Here is a 13,189-nt window from a genome sequence, read left to right on the forward strand (position 1 = left end):
CCAGATAACACTTTTGTATTCTGAAAGTCAAAGGAAGCAAAAATAGAGGTTTTTTTTTTACTTTGATTTCTAACGTACTCTGTACACTTCACATGTTTTGTCTGTTTACTAATATTTACCTTTCTCTTCAGTTCTGTTCACAGGGTATGATTAAGAGCCTGGCTCAGTTTCTAGTTCTCCCTTTTATATTAAAATTTTCTTCGCTGTATACTGGAATTCCTTCTGGTAAAACATTAGACTATAATGAAGGCAATTTTTGCTGAACTCTTTTTTGAGTTTGCAGACCAGCGGGATAATTGATTTGGGAAATAAAAGAACCATAAGTCCACTTTGGTGCCCAAATGCTGCAGCAAAGATAAGCAAGCACTACAGAGAGAACTCTGTTTTATATGTGTATGTACTGTTTATGTTGGGTTAGACGTTTGCAAAGTTATTTTACAAGTTAATTGATCATGAATTATTTGGCATCACTTATGCAAGAGTAAAACTTGTTTAAGTGTGACATGCAAATAAAGCTGGTTCTGTTGTACCAACAAAAACATATTACCCACAATAACAACTTGTGTTTATATAACATCTTTTAACATGAGAAAACATCCTGAAGCACTTCACAGGAGCATTATAAAACAAAATTTGACATCGAGCCACATAAGGTGATGTTAGGGCAAATGGCCAAATGTTTAGTCAAGGAGGTAGGTTTTATGGAGCGTCCTAAAGGAGATGAGAGAGGTGGAGAGGTTTAGGGAAGAAATTTCAGTGTTTAGGACCTAGAGAACAGAAAGTATGGCCACCAATAGTGGAGCAGTTAAAATAAGGGATGTTCAAGAGGCCAGAATTAGATGAGTGCAGATATATCAGTGGGTTATGGGGCTGGAAGAGATCGCAGAGACAGAGGGTTGAGACAATGGAGAGATTTGCAAATATGGATGAGAATTTTAAAGTAGGGTTGTTGGTAACTAGGAACCACTGTAGGTCAGCAAACACAGGAGTGATGGGTAAACGGAACTTGGTGCAAGTTAAGACATGGGCAGCAGAGTTTTGGAGGACCTCAAGTTCAGGGAGAGTAGAATGTGGGAGTCCAGCCAGAAGTGCACTGGAATGGCCAAGTCGAGAGCTAACAAATAAATGGATGAGGATTTTCAGCAGCAGATGAATTGAGGCAGGGGAGAGCTTTGGAGAAGGTTTGGCCTGATGGATTATGAGAATGAAGGCACATGGCAGAGGCAGCTGAGAGAGCCATAGAATGGTTACAGCACAGGAGGAGGCCATTTGGCCTGCCGTGTCCGTGCTGGCTGTCTGCAAAAGCAACTCAGCTAGTTCCACTCCCCCACTCTTTCCCTGTAGGATGGTCTCAATCTTAGTGACGAAGTTTGAACTTGCACTTGTTGGAGGATAGGGTGGAGAAGAAGATGATTTGCAGTGAATAAAATAACCCAGGCATTATCTTTGCCTCCCAGGATGACCCTGGAATAGTGAGCAGTATTAGCAGATGCGAGAAGGACCTGATAATGCTCTATGATGTCTATCCAGATCTGGTAATGAATGGCTAGGCTAGTTGCCTGCCATATCCATTCAAGTCTGCAATCCTGGACTTGAAGGAGTGGAGATGAGGGCTGTACTAGGTGGGGGAACAACCAGGGTGAGAGAGAGAGAGTCATGGATTTGTTGGGTACTATGACATTAAAAATGGAGGCAAGGACGCAGCTGAGCAAATCAGTAGTTGCAGAAGTATTGTGATGAAGAGATGGTCAAAGGCCTGCAATTGGGATTTTGAAGGCACAGTTGAAAGTGAATTGGTGAGGAATGCTTCTTTCCTGGACACACAAGGATTTAGGGTTGGGAATGGAAGGGGAAGGTGGGTGGAGAGTGATAAAATGAAGTGATCAGAGGGAGCTTATCTGTGGTGGATATGATGGAAGTAATGAGGCCTTGCCTGTGAGATGGCAAGGCCAAGGGGGTGGCATGAATATAGTGTGGGGAATTTACATGGGGGAGAGATTAAGGGAGGGTGAGGGCAGTGAACTCAGAGGAGACAGCGTGATGAATTGAGTTGGAGGTTGAAGTGGAGGAAGAGAAGTTGCTCAGTACAGAGACTTAGGGAGGAAGCAGCGAAAGAGATCTCAGTGAGAAAATATTTACGCTGCTATAGTGGGTAGTAGAGAACAAAGATTTTAAATGAGTGGCAGGAGGGGTGAAACAAGATGAGATGATCAAAGGACGAGAAAGTGCCAGAGGAGTAGGAGGGCAGACCAAGGTGAGATCTGGTGATGAGCCACTCTACCATCGCAATGGTCTTGGTGGGGAAGTGAAGGAAGGTATAGCTAGCTGGGTTGGCTTTGTTTAACATGGAAGGTGTCATCACCCCTCAGCCAGGTGTCTGCCATGGCCCTGATGTTGTTACAATCATGCACCATAAGTTCATGGATGGCAAGGGCCTTATTCACAAGTGACCAGACAAACAGGAGGGAGAGGTACAGCGAGAGTTGCTTGGCTGGCTGAGTCCATAGGGTCAGTAGTGGGAAGATGACATGGAGATGGGTCAGATTAGCTTACCATTAGCATTCTGCTAATCTTTTATCTTTAACTACCCTGAATTCAATGGATGCATCCTTTTTTGTGCTTTATTATCTACTGGCCTACAAACTTGCAAAAAATAGTCATTACAAAAATAGTCATCATAATTTGTACAAAAGCTTTCTAACCTATGCCCTTATAATACACTTCCTGCAGCTTGACTCTGCTTTCTTAGTGCATAGCGAATATCCTGAATTTGCCATCCGTAATCAAAGTCACTTCAACTGTGTCATTAAATAATAAAAAAAAAATGATGTGTGATGTTCCATTTGTGCCATGTGGTTTCACATATTTTTGATGCTTTCATTATATTGATACAGCTTTCAAAAATGATATTAAAATTTACTTTCTTTCAGCCTACTTATGCAAGCCCGAAGACAATATTTACAACATCGACTTTACCCGATTTAAAATTCGAGACATGGAAACTGGGACTGTTTTGTTTGAGATTGCCAAGCCACCAACCTCCGGTATGTTGCCACCTGGGAGAAAGCTCCTGCACTCCATCAGGTTGAAAGGTTTTGGATGGCTTTCATGAACATAACCCACATTAAATATGGTTTAACACAGCTGGCTTTCATCAGTGGCTCAATGGCTTTAATTACTATTTAGTATGTCTCCATCTTTTAAGCTTTAATGCGCACCTGCATCCAGTGAATTGTGGACTTCTATGAAACTTCTAAAATGTTCACTTAGCAACTTAGCCATGAAATATACACTAATACCATAATGGAGCTACCTGATTGTTAGGACTAATTGTTTTACTATATTTTATTTTTATTTTAAACCTATTTTAAAAGCAAAATGCTTGCCCTCTCTCCCTCCCTCCCCCTCTCCCTCTTTCTCTCTCTACCCTTTTGCTCTTTTACTTTTTAGTGTATTCAATTCTAACTATTTTTTAAGTTTGAAAAGTTTTTATTTATTTTCCAGTGCTTTCTTGGTCCCACTAGCCAGTGCTTCCCAAATGTTTTCCCCACTATGACTCCATTTTGTAGCTTGAAAATTGCTGTGACCCCAGTGTGAGCCAGATGGGCAGATAGAGCTGAAGAGAGTGGGGAGAGCTGAGAGAGCAGGGTGGATATAGGGGATCTAGTGGGATTTAGGGGAGAACTGAGAGAGCAGGGGCTTTTTGAACTGCAGGGTTTTTATAGAAAAAGCATCTACCTTTTCACTGGCTTTTTTGGAACAGGGATCAGGCCTCAAGTATCGGTCAGTTAGGCCGTGCCCACCACTAAACAAGCCATGAGGATTTAAAGGGGCCTTGCAGCTATTGCTGCCTCAGGGTTTGCGACCCCAAAATTTCATCTCGCCACCCCACTGGGGCCATGACCCACAGTTTGGGAAGCCTTGCACTAAACTATATGATTACATGTGGGTGATGTGTTCTGAAGTTTAAATGCTATAATGAAGCAGTTATTTTCAGTTGTAGTCTGTGACAAGTGAACTTATTTTCCATTTTAAGATCCAAACTTTTGTGTCAAAATACATAATATTCACAAAAACTGAACAGGCACTGCTTTCTACAGTTGAATGTTCAGATATTTTGTGGAAACTATAAAATTATAATTGGTTCAAAGTACCCAGGGGCAAATTGAGGCACACAGCTGTAGGTTTGCAAATTACATGACTTCTGCTTTGTAATCTAAGCCTCAGTTGTGTGCATCTGTATAGCTACTGAGCTTTTTCAATTATTTACCTGAAAGATTATATACATTTATATACATTTATATATAAATTTTAATATATATTTGGAAATAAACTGGCTCAATTAGTGCATCAAATTTAATTTGATGTCTGAGGCCTTTTACAGTTACTAAGGCTTGTTAAGAGAGTAATTGTATTAGACTATTTGGAAACTCTTGAGCAAACTGGTACACTAAAATTTTCTATTAAATTGGCGTTTACCATAGTACATAAAATATATTTTATTTGGCTCCTTCAGTACCTCAGTAACTAGTCACACATATCAGGAGCGTGCCAAATTTAACACAATTTGCACTCAATGAGCTGATCTCAGCTGGGTCTGATACAACTTGGTTTTTTGGGGGTGGGGTTGTGAGATGCTTCTGATATGCTAACCAGCGACCCCTGGTGAAGTGGCACATGTGAACTTCCAGTGGTGTCTTGCTCACCAGCTCTTCCCCCACTCCCCCTTTCCCCTGTTTACCCACTTCTCACCGCTTCCCTGCTATTAAATATTTTATCCACTGCTCAACTGTGAATGCTCATCTATGAATCGTGGCTACTTGGGTTGGTACTGAAGGGTACCTTGAACAATCAAAGGTACTGAATTTACATTTCCCTTTCAGAGCTAGAAGAAGACAATGATGATGAAAATGGAGAGATGGATTCCAGTTCTGGGCGTTTTGTTCGTTATCAGTTCACTCCTGCCTTCTTGAAACTGAGAACAGTTGGTGCAACGTGAGTTGTACATTTTATTATTTCTAGCAACCTTAAAATTGAATCACGAATATCTTTTGAGGCTTTCATGAAACATAGCTTGCACCTTGATACCATCAGTTACTAGAAAGAACCCAGCCATACCTGAGATTATGTTCCATATTGATTCGTCTCTCCTGACAGCCAGCTTAACAATGGTTTTTTTTATTAATTCATGGGATTGCTGGTTAGGCTAGCATTTATTGCCCATCCTTAATTGCCTTGAGAAGGTGGTGGGGAGCTACCTTATTGTACTGCTGCAATACATGTGGTGTAGGTACACCCATATGCTGATAGGGAGACTGTTCCAGGATTTTGACCCAGTAACAGTGAAGGAATAGTTCCAAGTCAGGATGGTGAGTGCCTTGGGGCTGATCTTCCAGGCGGTGGTGTTCCCATGTGTCTGCTGCCCTTGTCCTTCTAGATGGTGGCGGCTGTGGGTTTGGAAAGTGCTGTCTAAGGAGGCTTGGTGAGTTCCCGCAGTGCATCTTGTAGATGGTACACACTGTTGCCACTGTACATCGGTGGTGGAGGGAGTGAATGTTTGTGGATGGGATGCCAATCAAGCGGGCTGCTTGAGTGCATTTAGATGGACAATTAATGCTGTCTGCAATTTTGTCACATATGTTTCCCCTGGAAACCTGTAGACTTCTCACCCCCAACCCCATATTTTTTTGGGTTGAATATGCTCTGTTTCAATTCTCTCCCCTGCCACCGCCCCCCTGCCCAGCCACCCCCTCACCCACAATTGTTTTAATCACCGTGTGTAGCATCATGAGGTGAACCAGTGTCATTAGCATTTAAATCTCCCAATCATTTTACAATGCTGGGGCTAAAATCAGGATTGGTAACAAGCTGCCAAGTCAGAACTATGGAGTCTTCATTATTGCCTTTCTGCTGAATCTACAGGTCCTCATTTTGTGCTGGTTCTTGATTGTTTAAAAAAAGTGTTTGCACCTTTTAAGTTCAGTTACAATAGGACAATATATACCATAAATATATTGGACCTAAAATTCCAGGGCAGAACAAGAACACAAATCAGATCACAAATTAAAAATAAATCACATGGGGATGGATTTGAGGCAGGTGGGCTAGAATATGGGATGGGCCACAATTCCACTGGGTCTCCTATCTTTTTTGCATGGTGTTATGATCCCATTAAAAACTGTTAACGTTTATAGAGAAATCTGAATGCCCAGTGATTTACTGAAAGAAATTATGCCACAAACCACAAGTTTTTAAACAAAAACAGACTTCATTGCATATATCAAAATTAAAGAAAATAAGCACTACTAACAGCATCCCTTTCCCCACCCACCTCCAAGCCCAAGCATTCCCTTATCTTGCAAAATCTTGAAGGTTCATTTATTATTCCAGGCACCAACCCTGAGTTATGCCACAGCCCTCCAGAAGTCACTTTGATTTCTCCTCCATATTTCAGCTATTCTCTGAGGTATGAAATTTCATGGGGATTCTTCCTTTAGCTTTGGCTAAGTGATTCTCCAATTTTTCTTCAAAAACCTCATGACTGTGGACTCTTTAGTTCAAGCATGGGCTTCACTGCCTTCTTGCTTAGAGATTTAAACATCAGAAGCACCCCTAGTTCCTAACGGCCCCCCATACTCCCACAGCTGATTCCCAGCTCCTGGCAGATGCTTTCTCCCTGTCTCTTCCAAGCTAACTGACTGCTGGCTGCTTGCTTCTATGTTTCAAAAGCACGCGCACACAGTTACATTATACAAAAGAACCTTCTAACGCTCGCAGCTCATATCCATGACAACACGGCATACTTTGCGATGTTCCCAAACAGAAATGTAAACAAATTATTTTTACCTTCGCCACAACTCTTTGATTCTGTAACTCGTATGAATAATCTCTCATGGAGTTTACAACCCTCTTTCCCAGAAATGATCACCATTCCTTGTTTCCCAACTGCCTCTAGCTTCTTCTCATCTGGGAACTACACAGACACTTTAAATATTTTATTGTGTCAAGACTAGACCTTCTGGCTCCATTACAAGCCCAGAGATGGGTCACTCATTGTTCAAATTCTCTTCACTGCCAACCCTGTTCTGCAGAATAAACAGAGGTTACTGTTTAAATGTAATTAACCCAGGCTTGTTTGATTTTCATTCAATTTTAGGGTTGTTTCCTTGGTTCTTAATCATGCTTTTCTATTTATCTTACATTTAATACTTTAATTTCCAACCAAAGAGTTATATTCCTAATGTTAGGAACTAGAGATGGTTTTAAGTAAGCTATATTACTATTTGTGGGTGTTAGGAATAAGATATAGCTTTAAATTTAATTTATACATTTTTTTATTTGTCTGTTAAGAAAGGTGAAACGTGGACAAAAACAAAATTACCTGGAAAAACTCAACAGGTCTGGCAGCATCGGCGGAGAAGAAAAGAGTTGACGTTTCGAGTCCTCACGACCCTTCAACAGAACTGAGTATAGTTAGCAGCGGGGTGAAATATGAGCTGGTTTAAGGAGGGGGGAGAGAAGTTGAGGGGGGTGGGGTGGTGGTGGTTGTAGGGACAAGCAAGCAGTGATAGGAGCAGATAATCAAAAGATGTCACAGACAAAAGGATCAAAGAGGTGTTGAAGGTGGTGATATTATCTAAGAAAATGTGCTAATTAAGAATGGATGGCAGGACACTCAAGGTACAGCTCTAGTGGGGGTGGGGTGGAAAGACTGACAAGGTATTAGTTGCAGATTTAAAAATTTGGTCTCTCCAAACGCAAACTGGGCGACTGCTTTGCAGAACACCTGCGGTATGTCCGCAAGAAAGACCCAAACCTCCCTGTTGCTTGCCATTTTAACACTCCACCCTGCTCTCTTGCCCACATGTCTGTCCTTGGCTTGCTGCGTTGTTCCAGTGAAGCCCAACGCAAACTGGAGGAACAGCACCTCATCTTCCGACTAGGCACTTTACAGCCTTCCGGGCTGAATATTGAATTCAACAACTTTAGATCTTAAACTCCTCCCCCCCCCCCATCCCCACCCCGTTTCTTCCCCCTCCCTTTTGTTTTTTTCAATAATTTATATAGATTTTTCTTTTCCCACCTATTTCCATTATTTTTAAATCTACAACTAATACCTTGTCAGTCTTTCCACCCCACGCCCACTAGAGCTGTACCTTGAGTGTCCTGCCATCCATTCTTAATTAGTACATTTTCTTAGTTAATATCACCACCTTCAGCACCTCTTTGATCCTTTTGTCTGTGACATCTTTTAATTATCTGCTCCTATCACTGCTTGCTTGTCCCTACAATCACCCCCCCCCCCTCAACTTCTCTCCACCCCCCCTTAAACCAGCTTATATTTCACCCCTCTCCTAACTATACTCAGTTCTGTTGAAGGGTCGTGAGGACTCGAAACGTCAACTCTTTTCTTCTCCGCCGATGCTGCCAGACCTGCTGAGTTTTTCCAGGTAATTTTGTTTTTGTTTTGGATTTCCAGCATCCGCAGTAGTTTTTTGTTTTTATCTAAGGTGAAACCTGGGTTTGGTTTCAGTTTAGAGTGTTTGAAAGATGGAGCCAGCAAGTCTGGGGGCCTGTTTGCCTACATGCATTCTTAATGAAGTTTTACAACTATTACAGTGAAGGGATGGGTTACTAAGGGGTTAGTAGTTAGGGAAGTGAAGAGGTAGAAAAAAACTGTGCTGTTGCCTCGCAACAGAGGATCAGAGAGACCCACAGAGAGAGACAAGAAAAACAGTTTTTAGTTTCAGTTGGTGTGTGTATCACTGAGTGAAGACAAAAAAGGTTGAAGACACTCTGTAGCTGGAAATGATGCCAGACTGCTGACAAAATTAGTTTAAGGAACTCATATGTATTGCTCTAAAGTGAAAGTAATAGTGAGTTTAGAGTGAGTTTTCTGGACCTATCAAGGGAGATACCAATTGTGGAAGGACTTCGAGTGAATTCTCAGAAGTCTACTGAAAAAGAAACCCCTTTGCAACTGAACCAGCTCCAGCCTTGGTGTGGAAATAATGGTATCTCTTCACTGGCGTGTTGGGTATGTAAGGGTATTGCTGGGATAAAAGGGATAGCGTGAGTTTGAATTACTATTTCCTTGGTGTCTGTATTGAAATCTTTCCAACCCTTTTGTTGTCTAGTGTAATATAGTTAATGTCTCTTGTTTGATAAATGTTTTATCTTTTTATTAAAAAAATCAACAGCAGACTCCTGTGAATCTGTTTCAGTAAGTATCCTCCATGATTTAAAAAAATAAATTAAAAAAATTATGGTCTATCGAGCCAGGCTCCATTCTGGGCTCTGAGTTGTCCAGTAATAACATCAGCTGGAATCATAATGCTAAAACTAAAAGTTGTACCTCTAAAAAACAGAATTATGGAATCAGATATTTGTGCCTATCCCTTTCTCCCCTCATGTATTTGAAAGAAGCTATTGGATTGATATTAGGATATGCAGGAAAAGTGCAATCCACAGCTAAATTACTGTCTCCCAAACGGAGCACTAAGGAATTTGGGAGAGGGTCAATATGAGGCCATGCTCGTGACTGGAAGCCTCATTCTGCTTCAGTTCCAGTAATGGAGTGAAGCTCAAAGAATTTTGTCCTTTACGTATGTAAATCAATTCACAATTAGAAAAGTGCGGTTCTTCGCTATCGAATTGTACTGCTGGACAGTTGTGAATCTAGTTTATTGTGTGTACGATAGCTTACTGATTAATCCTGGAAACCATTCTCTTGCATCAGTTTGTACATTTCTGAAAGACGTAGAGCAAAGAAGTTTTGTTTTCAAATAACAATATACATGTTTGAATGTATTGAATACTATGTGTAAACCTGCAAGATAAAGCTGTTCTCACTTTCCAGCAGACATATCAGTAAATGGAAAAGCTGTTTTGTAGTTTAGGGTAAAACCTTTTGCTTAACAAAGTGAATAACAGTTACTTATTTGAGCATGCATGAATATAAATAATATTTGAAAAATAATTTATTTAAAATGATAAGTGGGTCTTTGCAATCACTCTGTTCCTCCATCTCTCTGTGGGTGTTGTCAACCCCTCCCCGGGCATCCACCACATTCACCTCCACTTGTCGCCCATGCTAGCGTCCTCCGACGTCCTCTTCCCCCATTCGCACCCTCCTGTGCCCTCAGACCCTCTCGTGTCCTCCGTGCCCTCTCTCCTGCCTGTCACATCCTACTGCGCCCTTGGCTACCCCTCGTGTCCTCGCACGCCCCCTCAGCTCCCCCTCATGCCCTTGCATGTCCTCTCAGCTCCTCCTCGTGCCCTCGCACGCCCTCTTGGCTCTCCCTCGCTTCCTCACATGCACTCTGGTCTCTTCCCCCGCCCCAGCGATAAAGTACAATTAATTAGTCTAGCTTTTTAAAATTTTACGTAGGATGTATTTATCAACCCCATTGTAAGGCCTTTTCCTGACTCTTTTAAGAAAATTTGTAAGCCTGCCAAGACTATTAAAATATATTTTTTTAATCCAATCAAATATTCTTGTTCTGCACAACAATGGTCCTTCTGTACCTGTGGAAAAATGTTGTAAGTGAAGCCCTTTCTAATACTTTATACCTGGGGCTGACAGGTTTATGGAATAATAAACTAGTCATGTGTAGTATCTTGTGCTGATTAGAAATTGTTATTTACTCTGTTGATGTAAGTTTAGTTTTCCTGACTTGCACTATTAAACATTTGAACAATTTCATCTGAAACATTGTTTTAAAAAAGCAAATGCTTTTGGCTGCAGAGTATATCTTCGTATTCCAACTCCTCCCTTCATGTTCTAAATTCCTTTCATTCATGATGGAAAAACCTTCCAAGGTTTTTTGATAATTTATAAGCGGTAGGAATTATGGAGGATTTTGAAAAAGGATAGTAAGGTGGGAGAAGTTTATCGAGAGAATTTGAGAGCGTGGAGCTTAGGTGGCTGCATCCACACCTGCCATTGGTGGGGCAAAGAGAAGAGCCAAGCACAAGAGTTCATAGGTAGGAGAGTTCAGAAGAATGGGTTATAGGACTGAATGAGGTTAAAGAAATGGGGAGATGCAAAACCATGGAAGAGTTTTAAAAATAATGATGCAAATTTTAAAGTTTGGCTCCTGGTCCACCAGTACTTCAGTGTCAATCAGTGGAAATATTGAATGAGTATTACTTGGAGATAGCGGCAGCAGAGTTTTGAATGAGTTGAAATTTGGAGTGTGGAGAATGGGAGACTGATTAGTTGAATCTGGAGGTGAAAAAAGAATACATGACGGTTTCAGCTGTAGACAAGCTGAGATGGGCCTCGTTCACCCTCTCTCAGGCTCGCACCCTCCTTCACCTTCTCCCTGGCATGTACACTACCACATCCTGTTCCGCACACCCACCCTCCCCCACCCTGTTCCCGAGTTGTGCCCTCTCCCACCCTCATCCTCCTCCACCTTTTCCCCTGCTCACCTCTTCCCCTGCCCTCTTCCCCGCATGCCTCTTCCCCTGCCCGCTCACCTCCTGGCCCACCAACATATGCTATGGAAGTAGGCAGCCTTTGTAATGGAGAGGATATAGGATCAGAAGCTCACCAGAGCATGGAGGCTGTGAGCAGTCTGGTTTGACCTGAGCATAATTTTGGAAGAGTGGTGGAGGTTCAGTGTTATTGGTGTACATTTGGAGGCTGACCCCATGTTGTGCATCATCCCACAGATTTGGGAGGTGATAATTGCCTTCAGGGGCTTTAGACACCATCCAGAGATTGGAGATGGGATTGTAGTTTGCATGGACAGAGGAGTCAAGGGTGTATATTTTGAGGAGGTCGTTGCTGGTGTTGAAAAAGAGGAGGAGGAATTATTTGCAATGCCAAGCAAGGAAGGGAAGATGAGTGGGAAGCAGTTTTATGGGAATGGAGTCAAGGCAGCAGGAGGTGATCTCATGGTCATTGTGGCAGCTAAGAGAGAAGCTAATTGAGATGCATATTCAGACCTAGGGTGAGTCTCATGGTTTGGCTTAAGTGAACAAAGGGAAGGGAAAATATCAGAGGCAGTTGAACTGATGCCCTTAATCTTGAGCGACAAAGTAATCCATGAGCTCTTTCACTTGGGGCAAGGAAAGGAAGAGGGATTTCAAGGAATGGTTGGTTGTGGGGAAAGAAGTTCTGGGCCTGAATTTTACTTTTTGTGGGCGCATGCAATCAGCGGACCTGGGAGCGGTCGGGAAATGGGCCCCCCGACTACGATTTCACACTGGCTGGCTAATTAACAACCAGCCAGCATGAAATGCATGCTGAAAAACTCAGCGCTACCGGGGTAGGAGAGGGAAGAAGGTGGGTGATGATGTTTCAGCGAGTGCGGGTGAGCACTGCCAGAAAGCTCCATGAAGGCAGGGAGCTGCAAACCTTAAAATGCTCAAATAAAGGTTTAAAAAGCTGCAAAAAATGCCCATGCATCACAATCAATTACCTGAAAGTATAGCTGATAAAAATGCTGTCCACAGATATTTATTTTTATTTTATTTCATAACAGAAATTTCATCCCGCCCTTGGCTGAGGTTTGATGAAAAATACAAAGGCTGCCTGGCCGATTCGCCCGCCTGCCAACCGTAAAGTTGGATTGGCCACACAAAATCAGAGACAATTGTGCTGTTGCTAGGCTTAATTGCCCTTGTAATTGTCAGCGGACACACTTCTGACTTCTGCGTGTGCCCACCAAGCGAAATATTGCACGAGTGTGCGATGACCTCGGGGCTCTTGGCCGATGTCTTCTCAAGCGATTTTACACCTGATCAGGTCGAGCAAGCGCTCACCTGTGGCTCCTGGTGTTGTTCTGGCTCTTCACTGTGATTCCTGAGTTTTTTTTGGCAAAGATTAGGGAGATCTGTTGTTTAATGTAGTCCAACTAGACCTTATGATGGATCCTGAACAGCACATTGGAGGATATACATTGTATATCACAGGTTCAGCAGTGCACATCAAGTAGACGGCTAAGGCACAAAACTAGGATATGCTAACCTGTAGGTTATCGTGACTATTTGGGTTACTGGCCAAATCAGGCACCAAGAGCCAATATGCTGAACCTCCATAGAGGATCAATTCTGTTCCAATGCCCCAACTCTCGACATGTCACTTCAGATACAACTTAATTAGAGATCCTACTAATCTCCCCTTCCTTTCATGACTTAATCTGCTCTGCTCCTCACCTCAAGGAGCATAGTCAATAAT

The 13,189-nt window shown here is 42.3% G+C and overlaps 1 protein-coding gene across 3 annotated transcripts in view; it reads left to right on the top strand.

The window, feature by feature from the left end:
- Positions 1-13,189, top strand: part of unc119b (unc-119 lipid binding chaperone B) — a 66,749-nt gene that overhangs the window by 37,035 nt on the left and 16,525 nt on the right. For all 3 annotated transcript variants that reach the window (XR_013578178.1, XM_078553998.1, XM_078553997.1), the window contains exons 2-3: positions 2,931-3,044; positions 4,884-4,995. Coding sequence is in view for 2 of the 3 variants with exons in the window: in XM_078553998.1 (XP_078410124.1) it covers positions 2,931-3,044; positions 4,884-4,995 (226 nt within the window). In the remaining variant the exon portion in view is untranslated. The remainder of the gene's footprint in view (positions 1-2,930; positions 3,045-4,883; positions 4,996-13,189) is intronic.

This window comes from Cetorhinus maximus, chromosome 12 (assembly GCF_964194155.1).
Source record: "Cetorhinus maximus chromosome 12, sCetMax3.hap1.1, whole genome shotgun sequence".
In the NCBI taxonomy this organism is placed as follows: domain Eukaryota; kingdom Metazoa; phylum Chordata; class Chondrichthyes; order Lamniformes; family Cetorhinidae; genus Cetorhinus; species Cetorhinus maximus.